Source organism: Biomphalaria glabrata, chromosome 2, assembly GCF_947242115.1.
Source record: "Biomphalaria glabrata chromosome 2, xgBioGlab47.1, whole genome shotgun sequence".
Lineage (NCBI taxonomy): Eukaryota > Metazoa > Mollusca > Gastropoda > Planorbidae > Biomphalaria > Biomphalaria glabrata.
The window spans coordinates 43,660,176-43,671,986 of NC_074712.1; the positions used below are offsets into that span (position 1 = coordinate 43,660,176).

Here is an 11,811-nt window from a genome sequence, read left to right on the forward strand (position 1 = left end):
ATCACTTATTTGGAACCAACTGAATTCGAACTCGTTTGTTCCTCAAACAAGGAAATCCTATGCCGAACTGGGAGTCGACCCCTTAGTGAGGTTGTGACAGAGCGTCGCATGAGGTTTGCGGGACAAGTTCTCCAACAAAATGAACTACGTATACCAAGAGTTGCGATGACATGGAAGCCAATACGAGGAAAGCGCAAACAGGGACGTCCTCGTATTACTTGGCACCACACCTTTATGGAGGACATCAGAACAGTGGACACCAGGTGGGAGGAGGCTTAAGACATTGCCAATGACAGATCTCTATGGAGACAGCTTGCCGCCCAATGCGCCGAACGGCTCGGGAGGACCTAAGTCTAAGTAAGTAAGAATTCGAACTCATGGAAAATGCTTCCTCGGGCAGAAGTTCGGCTTGATCCGAGATTGGGTGTCGCATAAATAAGGTGTACAAACTTTTTACCAGACAGAGTGAGTTAATATAAGCGTTGTAAGCACAACAAAAGTAATCCAGAATCTTTACAAGCAGGCCAATAGCGTAGTGTACTTCAACAATAATATTGAAGCTGTTTTAAAACCACAGTTGGAGTGCTACAAGTTCCACACTTTTACCAACACTTTTCAATGTCTTCATTGAAAGGAAAATGGAGGATGATCTTGAAAGTTATGAAGGCAATGTAACCTAACAACATATGAACCAATTAAAATATTAACCAATTAGATAACTAATTATTGCTAATTAATTATTTTGATATATTTATAAAAGGAAATAACTTCTAAATCATTGAGACATATAGTTGTGAGTGTGGAGTTCTTCACCTCGGATAAGCTTTTTTTTTTTCTTGATTACCGTACGTAATCCAAAAAGTTTAATGTGGAGAAATAATTGTCACACTTAAGCTCTATTAAAACGTGTGTTTGCCCCATTCCTTGATCCATTGTATAGGTGAAACATTTGCTTTGACCCTGTAACGTGAGAAACTAAGAATGTACAGAGATACAAATCATGTCCACGTTATTTCTCCCATTGCCTATTCTCAGAGCAAGTTGAAACTGCGCACAATTATTATTTCTTGATGAGATGACAACACGCGAATCAATCAAAACATGAGCCAATTAGTTAGTTATCTTACTCTTACTTAACAATTGTAGTGCCGGCAATACAAATGTACGGTAAATTTTATTTTACTAATGGACCAAACAAAAGACAATGAACAATACATAGATATTAGAAATCAAGTTATTTGTGTTGATTGTTGTAATAAGTCAGTGGTACTAAAGTTGAAAAGCGTGTAAGAAACAGTTTGTTTTGTGCAGATTAACAAGCCAGTCAGTCTAAACATTTTAAATATTAATAGAACCAGACCCATAAAATATCTGATATTTATTTCAAATGAACTTAAACAGGTTTTTCCTTTAAAGTAAGAATATACTTGACTACACTAATATTAACTGTTTTATGTTCTAAGCTCTGGGAAGTACTCACAAATATTTCTACAAGATGTCTATCAATGACTAGACAATATTTTGACTGCGACATTGGCTACATTCTTAATAATACAACTTGTACCACAGAGATTGTCAAAAAAAACCCCCCAACAATTTCACTGAATAGCCCATGCTGTTTAAAAATCAGTATTTCTATAAAAATGAAAACTTGATAAAACTGCAACTGACTAACGAAATATGAACCAACATTAAAAATAATTGGCAAATGTAACAAATACTGGTTATCATAATAAAAATGATTGAACTTTTAATCTATTCTGTATCAGCAATAAAATATGTTAATGAATGAGTTGAAAACTAAAATTTAGTTAAAATATCACATTAATTAACAAAGATTATTATTTTAATCAGATACTTTATTTACATATTATTTGGCTAAACAGTCTCACTAATATTTTACAGAAATTTTTTCTAGGATTATTATTTTTTTCTTACATTTTCCTCAAAGTCTGTAAATCTTTGAGTGAAATCATATAAAGTGAACACATTTCTTTTACAATATTTGCAAGCTATAAAATATTTCCTAATAAAACTGCAATATGCATCCTGGAGTGTTGTTTGGTTGTCAAAGGTCCAGGACTCAAAATGCCACCTTATACCACCCCACATCAAGAGGTTTGGGCTAGAATGTAATGACTGGTATCCTTAAAATCTGAAGGAACATCCCAAATATGTTCAACATTTTTAAAGTGTTTTTTTTCCCCCACAAAATCTAGATCTAAAAAATTGTGTTTAATGTAGAGATCAGCTCAAGTGCAATAAGGGGACATAATTAAAAAAATTTATGATGAATTAAGAACACATACCTACTTTTTGTATTTAAGGGAAAACTTCATAAGTTAATTATCATATTATTAGTATGCGTGGTCAGGTGAAATACTGAACTCATTCTTAATCTTAAGAACCAAAGACACTGCCACATTATTATTATTAGTTTATTTATTTATCAACTACACATTATGTAGTTTTAGCTACCGTATGTAACATCCTAACAAACTACCATTATAGTACCAAACGCAATATTCTATGATATTTGTTCATACATCTTTCAGAAGAGTTCCAGAAACGGCAATATTCAATTAAATGTTTGATACAAGTCTGCGAAGAATAGTTGGTAGTTTAGTAATAATGACTTCATGAGTAAAAGAGACTAAACTCTATAATATATTTTTTTTTCAATTTTGTAAAATATTAATAAGTCTATGAACTCAACTGTTCATATCACACAGAATAAAAACAAAAAACCAACTGAATTTTGTTGAATTACAACATGTTAATAAGTCAAAAAGATCAACAAAATGCTAAGGTACGATGTAAAATAGTGTTTGCACACAATTACATTAGAGTGGGTTTTTGCAAATTAAATTCTATCAATACTCCAACAAATACATATGCATGACCATAACATTATACTAACAGAAACATTGTAAGAAGCAGTGATAACAATAATATAGAGCACAAGAGGTTCACTATAACGTCAATAGTCCTACATACAACACTAAGACACCATTACCATAGGCCACACTCGCACAAACTTTCATTCCAATGTTGACAGGGTATTCATTTGGAGCAACTAAAAACTGTGACTACTGATAACAGTTATGATGGGACAGTCCTTTTGGACAATATTTATGTAGTAGCAGATGAAGATGACTGAATGGCCCCCATTCTGGTGGGATCTTGAGATGGATAATGAACATGCAGTGAACCTCTTATTGGTTGTTGCTGCTGCGGCTGTTGTGGCTGGCCAGCAGGTGCTCCAGGGGGAGGTCTAACAGGTAGTATACCTGGTGGGGGTGGAGGAAGTCTCAATCCTAATTGGAAAAAAATTAATGCAAATTATTGTTTTCAACTAAGGTGGAAAATTTCTCATAAAATTGATAAACACACAATAAATAAGATGTAAAAGGGGGCATGGTGGCTGAAAGAAGAGTCTCGAATTCAAATCTCTTGTGAATACTGGAATTAGAACTTCAGGATTTTTTAGGTCAACCTGAGAGTCCACCAACTCTATTGAATACCTGACATTAGTTAAGCAAAGAAAAGGCAGTTGGTTGTTGTGCTGGCCACAAGACATTTGTTAACCATCTGCCATAAATACAAATGGCCTTTACATCATCTGCCCATTAGATTGTAAGGTCTGAAAAGGGCACTTTACTTTTTTTTAAGGACCCATTTTTGCTAAAGAGTAAAGACAATAGTCATTTAATATAAAGATTAATAAGCAGCTAATTTAGACTAAACAAAAATATACCAGAAGATTAAGTACAATCATTCATGTGCTACCATAGATAAGCATCAATATTTTCTCAAATATTAAGGGGCAGGTGTGTAGGACAGACCTGCCTACCAAAAATAGTCCAAATGCGTAACGCTGATGGTCAAAATGCGTATTTTGCACCAGAATGCGTAACACTTAAGCGATCCATTATTTTGTCATATATATATAGGCTATATATATATATATATATATATAATATTAGATCTAGATGTCATGATTAGATCTACAATCTAAATCTAGATCAAAACGACAATAGAGATGATATCTAGACTATATCTGGATCTATGCATGTCTATATAATGAATATAATTTACTCTAGATCTGGGCTCAAGAGTGTTACTGATGCTGTGGATCCGCTACAAACATAGGTCTACTCCAAATTTTCGTAGGCCTACCTTCATCCATAATCTATTCTATACTAAGACTAAGAATCTAGTCTAGATCTAGACTAGATGGTAGTAGATGTTATCGATCTAGTCAATCTAAATCATACTACAACTAAATTGGATCTAGGACTAGAATTCTAGATTGTAGAGTAATGTAGAGAATCATGACATAACATAATGAGACTAGCTAGACTCTAGCTAGATCTATTCCTGTATAACAAGTTATCTAGAGTCTAGATCTAGAATCCAGATCTAGACTAGATATCTACAATGTCACTCCATGTGTTTTGAATCAATAGCACTTCGTTATTTTTTTCTATACAAATCAATACGGGAATCAGGAATGCACCAACATAATTAATTTATACTAATGAACTTACAAAAACAAAAGTCACGTTGGTGTATGAGCTAACTGACGGTACCAACCCGCCACTCCCTCACTCTCGCGTTCTTCATTTCTAGACTAAATCTAATTGCTTTTAAGAACCAATCAACGTATAGATCTGGACACAATGTGTTCCCCAACATTATCTGTCCCCCCCCACCCAACAGGAGGGCTTAGCATGACCTCCGTGACCGCTCGTAAGCTAGTCAAGAGAGGGGGAAAAAAAGGATATGAAATGCGTAACGCGACGGGTTAAATGCATATTTGACTGTCATTTTTGGGAAATTTTGTGTAACAGTAGGCAGGTCTGGTGTAGGATAAGAAAGATGAAAATGTAGATTTATTACCTGGTGGTGGAAGACCTCTTGGCATTCCTCCAAATGGTACTGGTGGTGGCCCCCTTATAGCAGGTGGGAATGGCCTAGGTGCACCTCTTAGTGGAGCTCTAGGCATTCCAAAGGGAGGAAGAGAACCAGGGGCAGGCCCAGTCAGATTGAAATAGTTGTTTGTTAGCTCTTCAGGTGGCATGGGCAATGCTGGGAAAATATTTACAGTTTCAGATTGGGTGTAACAAATCATATTTTTAAACTGATGTTCTTAATTTTGTAAAAACAAAGGCAGGGATGAGAGGTTGAGATGACAACTTAACATGTTGAACCAATATTATTATAATGACAACTCATCAACATTCTGAGCCAATATTATTATAATGACAACTCATCAACATTTTGAACCAATATTATTATAATGACAACTCATTTACATGTTGAACCAATATTAGTTAAACAACCTTTTATGAAATTTTCTTTTGCTTTCAGTAAAGTAATGCTGACAGCCCACTCTTACATCACAATACATTATTACAAGTGAAAACATTTACGAATCTACAGAAGTGGACCATAGTCAAAGTTTATAACAGAGGAATGACTTACTCTTGTAAAGCAGCAATCTTTGCAGTAAGAGTTGTCCCCCCCCCTTTCCAGTTCATTTACTATATTATTACAAAATGCTCTAAAAATGTATACATATTTATTTTATACTTTTATAATCCCATCTTATAATTGAAAGATATACAAATTAAATCTAAAGTTGATTAACAAAGTAATATACATTATAATTGTAGTTTAAACTAAGTAATAGAAATCAATACAAATGTATAAAACAGCATCAAACGAAAAAAAAAAGACCTTTTGTATCAAACATGAGTTAGACAAAAAAAAAAAAATTAACATCATGCATACCTTGTGGCAAGCCAGGAACTGGCTCTAGGGGAACTTGTGAAATGGTTTCTTCCTTCTTTGTTATTGCCAGCTGACCTTGAGATCGACCCCATTTTATATTTAAACGGCGGCCGTTCAGTATCAATTTGTTAAAAGCCTTTTCAGCAGCTGCCTCTGCAGCAGTTCTAGAGGTAAACTGCACAAAGGCACACTGTTGTTTGGATAAGTTGATGGATCGAATTTCTCCAAACTGATAGAAATAGTCCCTGCAATGTTAAGAATTTATAATCATTAGTTTAAAAGTTTAATTCAAACATTTAAAATTTAAAAAAAAAAAAAAAAAAAAAAAAAGAAAGATAGGAAAATAAAATTAACTGTGGACAATAAATATCACAACGATGTTGTTCCATTTCACATAAAAAGTTTGGTCTGAATTTCAATTTAAATAAAAGTGCAGCAATAAACACTGGAAGGGTTTGTGCTATCATAAGCTTTGTCATTTACAGCAGATTTTTGTTTTCTACTCTTGGCATGTCTAATTGAAATAAACAGCTTATATGGCAAGTATGTCCCTTCTTGAGATCACCCATTCATACTAAACACAAATGCATGATTCTTGAATGTTCACTGGTTCTTATATTTATGATACTCAAGGTGGAAAGACTTAACATTTAAGAAAAAACTAAAGCAGTCTTGCCCACAACAGATAATCATAGTTAGTCATTTGTTAGGATAAAAAAATTATAGCAAACTACTTTACCTTAAGTCCTTCTCACCAACTTTATCACCTAAATTGCCAACATATAGTGTTGTTACTGTCCTGTCTTCAGGAGCCTCCAGTTTGGGTAAACTACTGTAACGAGTAAGTAATTTGTTGGCCACAGGGTCATTCATACCATAGAATCTATCCTTGATATTTTGATCTGCCAGGGGGTCATCTGGGTCTGTGGGTTTTTCATGCCTTTACAATGATAGGTTAGGTAAACATTAAATAATGCTGTAAATATGTCAAAGTAAATAAAAAGCAAAAAAAAGTATTAAAATATGTAGGGGTTTTGTTCTGTTTAGAGAATTAATTTTTGTACGTAATAATTATGCACTGTATTTAGCAACACTAGAAGTAGTGAAATGATCGCACAGACCTATAAATGTTGCAGAATAGGAGTACACAAGGAGTGAATAAGTTTCGGCTTTGAGCAAGAAGCATAGTAAATTGACTGCTTATGCAATAATGACAAATCTAGAGACGAATGATGATCATCCCATTATGTAAATAAATATAGCGATGGCATCACAAGTTTTATCAAGTATATCATTTTTTCTCATACTTGTTTGTCGGTGAATGTGTCTAACTCAAATTTATTAGTTATCAGTTAAATGAAGTCATTAATCTTGTGTGATCAAGTCAATTCAAGAACATAACACAAACACATTCAATCTGGACAGAAATTAATGTCTTTAGTGGATTTAAGGAATTTTTTTGGCAAATACTATCGTTTTGATTCAGATTAATATAAATATATGTCTTTTACATTTTTTTTGTACACATTTACCAAAAAAAATGTGATTCTACATAATGCTGATGTAGTGTGCTGCTCTCCCAATATCCTTTGTCAACTCAAGTGTCATTCTAGCTTTAAAGCCTAGTATAAGGTTTCTCTGTTTTCTTATTTTAATTATTATTACACATATTTTTTTTAAACTGCTTAATGTACCTCTAAATTTAAAACTAAGAAATTTTTTCAACTTTTAATTATGGTGATTGAAAATTATGATAACATTTAGACAGTGTAGGCCTAACATGTAACTCTACCTGTATGGGCATTCTTGACCTCTGCGACATTCGCCCTTTACCCAGAAAGAGCAGATGTGTGGTCGATTTCTTGTGTAATAAGGGGTTGTTCTAGCCAGTTTAAGCAACATGTCACTAGGAGTCTGTGCTTTACCTGCTAATGCTCCAACTGGAGATATGCCATCACTGTTAGCAATCTGAGACGTTAAAAAAAAACAAAAAAACACTGTAAACAACATTTTTGTTAAAGAGCTACATCAATTACTATTTTTTTTTTTTTGGAAATGAATATCCAACACACCTCTCTCTCCATGGTCTGTGTATAATATTCTTTATTTACATCTGACTTGGGCATATTGTCCTGAACTTTAAGTGCTGCATCTCTAACTTGGACAGGTAAACCTAAGTGAAATATACAATGACTTGATAAATACTTTGATTGGAATTAATGAAAAGGAAGCAACAACAATAAACTTTTTAAATATAGACTTATTTATGTGCAGTACCAGTAGCCAGGCACACCACGCATAAAGGGATCTAGATCTAGACATCTTATCTATCTATTCAAATCACTGAAAATCTAGCTTTTAGAGCTAGACCTTCTATGTAAAAAGACCAATGTCGGATGTGCACATGAATAAAGCAAATCAAGACTTAGATCTAGTTGCATTCTTTTAAAAATGGAAAAATAATATAAATCTGATTTTTTTTATGAAAAAAAAAAGAAAGAGAAAGTAAGAGAAATAGAGGGATTGTGGGAGGGTGTGGAAAGAGATGAATTTTTTGTCTGCAAACATGGATCAGACAAAATTTTCAGAAAATTCCCACCACTGAAGTTTACTAGAAATATAATTCATAGAAAATGGGAAGAGGGCAGAAAATGTATCAAGATTTACACAAACCTAAAAAATATTTTTTTTTTAATTAAAGAAGGAAATAAAAAAGGAACACTCAAAATCATGATTTTGGGGATATCTCTGATACATCGTACTTTGCACTTTTCATTTAAAGTGTTGTTTTTTTTGGTATTGAAGTCAAATAAAAGATCTCTGTCACGTGTACACTTCTAACAATTTTCATAATAATAATATTTGAATATTACAATTTATCTAAAACATTGTTTAAGGCAAACACAAAAAAAACATTTTATAGTCTACCAGTAGAGAACCACTTATCACTTTCAATTGCATTCAAAACATTCTGAATGACAGAAGAAAATTGTAAGCAAACAGACTTAGAAGTTGCACATTCAATGATACAATGAAATATCAAAGAAAAAAAAAAAGACTGACCGTACTCTAAATCCAGAAGACAAGTCTGACAAACATTCTTCATTTTGCTGCAAGTCTGACAGACTTCTGTCTTCTTGAACCTCATTCGAGCACCAGGACACCATTTAAACACTGTAAATGGCCGGGCACAAATTTTGCACTCCTTGCCATACTTTTCTTTCATCTAAAGAACAGAGAAACAAAAAAAAAACCTGGACATAGTTCAACTCAACTAGCAAAACCAGTCAGCTCTATTCTTTGTTAAAAAAAAGGTAGGAAAAAAAAAAAAATATATATATATATCCACTAACCCAAACTTGATTTAATAAAATCAAAATTGTGAAGTTTACACAAAAACAAAACAACATGTTATAAGCTTTTACTGAATTTTAAACTTACCATCCGTATATATGGATTGTCTCCCAAGCATGTTTGACAAAGAATTGGAAACTCCTGAAAAAAAAAAAAGGGGGGGGGGGGGGTTATAATTTTCTTTCACTGTATAATGTACTTTTAATTGTAATTCCTTATTTTATTCAATTTTAACAAATTAATAATATATTACATCTATACACTTTAATTTTATTATAAAAAAAAAAAATAATAGTTTTGAATGAAGGGAAAGCTGGAACAGATTTCTATAAGAGAAAATGAGACCATTTCTTTCTATCTTTTAACATACTGGCTGATCATCAAACCTCCCACTTTTCCACATGTGCAATCATTTTCCACTCCCAACACAAACTGACTTGTATTTTATTAATATGCATAGGAATGCAAAGGAATAAAACTCTATGTCAATTATTCAATAGCTGAAGAGTTTTGAGATATTATATATATTTTTTTATCCAATGTCCAAGTTATCAATCTAGATCTGTAGTATAACACGAAAGTAAAAGAAAATGCACAAATATATCAGCTGATAATAAATTACTTGAGAATCTCTAATTCTAGATAAGACTAATAAAAAAAATTAGCTCTAGAGATGGATCACTAGAGAGGTCAAACAGAACAAAGAACACTCTTACACTCTGCCTGTCCCAAGTCAGGAAAAAGGAGGAGAGTACAGTATGGGGCTAGTAACCCCACCCCAGAAATGAATAAATTGGTATATATATACTCTAGATCTATATACATACATATCCTACAAAAGAAACATAAGTCCTGAGAGAAGATCTAGGCTTTCTTAATCTAGCTGAAGACCTTTAAGTCTATACCTCACCACCTTACAATACTTAAATTTATATCTAGAATCTATTCTAAGGATGGAGAACTTGCACCAACCAAGAAATGTACCAGCTTTATGAAGACCCCTCCATAGTGAAAAGGAAATAGATTAATATGCCTAATATGGGCATGTCACTTCAAAAGAATTCCACAGAACAGAGGAGCAAAAATTGTTCAACATAAAAAAAACAAAAGGCAAGCGCCCAAAGGCAGACCGCGAATAAAGTAGCTTGATGATGTAGAGGCAGATCTACAACAGCTAAGAGTCTGGGCGTGGAGGCGTAAAGTGCAGTATACATCAGAATGGAAAGATGTACTAGAGCAGGCCAGGGCCCATCATGGGCTGTAGTGTCACTGGGATGGATGAATGGATATATATATATATATATATATATATATATATATATATATATATATATATATATATATATATATATATATATATATATATATATATATATATATATATATATATATAGTATATGTTTCTTTGGAAAAAGTTTAATGAGCAGGGTGTCGTGGCAGCACAACGACCAACCATCTTTACTCTCCCCAACTAAAGTCAGGTACCCGTTAGAGTTGGGTGGACTCCCAATATTCAGAATTCAAGTCTTCACCAAGACTCAAACCCAGGACCCCAGGTTCGAAAGCCAAGCTCTTAACCACTCTGCCATGAGTAAAGAAAGCATAGTAAAATCTAGATTCTAGTACATTTGTAGTATTTAGTAGTAGGTAAGCCTTACTTACCCCTTACATATGATTATGCCATGATATCTTATAAATTAAATTATCTAACAGTTACAGTTTAAATCAATATATGGTTATAAAAAACTTATATAGATAATAGAAGACATTTTATAGAGATCTAGGACTATAAACTTATTTATAAAGTTTTTAACTAGATTCTAGATATAACTAGTAGAATCTAGATCTAGTATTTTAGAGATAATAGAGTGTATAAATCTATATAATATAAGTACATATGCCATAGATTGTACATTTAATTAATAGAGGAATAGTTCAATAGAAATAGAGGGTCTTGACTCTAGTGTCACTCTAGTCTTGGAAGTAGTCCACTTGTCTTGGTTACTTGGTAGCAAAGATTGATTGAAGTTACTTTGAAGTTCAAGGATGATTGAATGATTGTGAAGGAAGGCTTAGAACCGTTAGTTAATATTTTACTGATAATAATTTATAACTAGATCTAGATTTAGGACTGAAAGGCTATATATATTAGATCTAGATAATAGTAGATTAGATTATGATTAATCATTACATTATTATGATTATACTAGAGTCTAGATCTTTTATAAAATCCGAAGTCGGAGTTATCGAAAATTGGTAAGTCAGGACTAGACACCTTAAATTTGACATCTGAAACCTCATAATTGCTAGATCAATATAAACATTATCTATATCGGCACTATTTTAATAACTAGGTTAATTAGTACTCATGTGTAAAATAATGTAAATGTAAAGATAAACAAACGTACAGCATCTTCCCAATTCTGTCTGTTATACGTATTAGCACCCTTGGACGTCGCCATTTTTGGGTGAGAGGTTAAGCAAAGGCAAAAACAAATACCAGAACTGGGAAATACCAAACATTTCATAAATTGCAAAAATGATTATTTTTATTACAGATAATTTAAATCTAATCTAAGTGTTGCTCAAATTCCATAAAAGTTACTTTAAAACGAAATTATTATAGATCTTATTTATTAAAAATCATTAAATCTATTTTTT

At 32.8% G+C, this 11,811-nt stretch overlaps 1 protein-coding gene across 1 annotated transcript; it reads right to left on the bottom strand.

Moving 5' to 3' along the window:
• Positions 1 to 2,682: 2,682 nt before the first annotated feature.
• On the bottom strand, positions 2,683 to 11,681 carry LOC106078456 (pre-mRNA-splicing factor RBM22-like). Its single transcript, XM_013239316.2, has 9 exons — positions 11,559 to 11,681; positions 9,238 to 9,291; positions 8,860 to 9,022; positions 7,869 to 7,969; positions 7,589 to 7,764; positions 6,536 to 6,736; positions 5,797 to 6,041; positions 4,903 to 5,091; positions 2,683 to 3,317 (listed from the first exon to the last, which is right to left on the bottom strand). The coding sequence occupies exons 1-9, from the start codon at positions 11,676 to 11,678 to the stop codon at positions 3,133 to 3,135; spliced, it is 1,434 nt and encodes a 477-aa protein (XP_013094770.2). The 5' UTR covers positions 11,679 to 11,681; the 3' UTR covers positions 2,683 to 3,132.
• Positions 11,682 to 11,811: the final 130 nt, after the last annotated feature.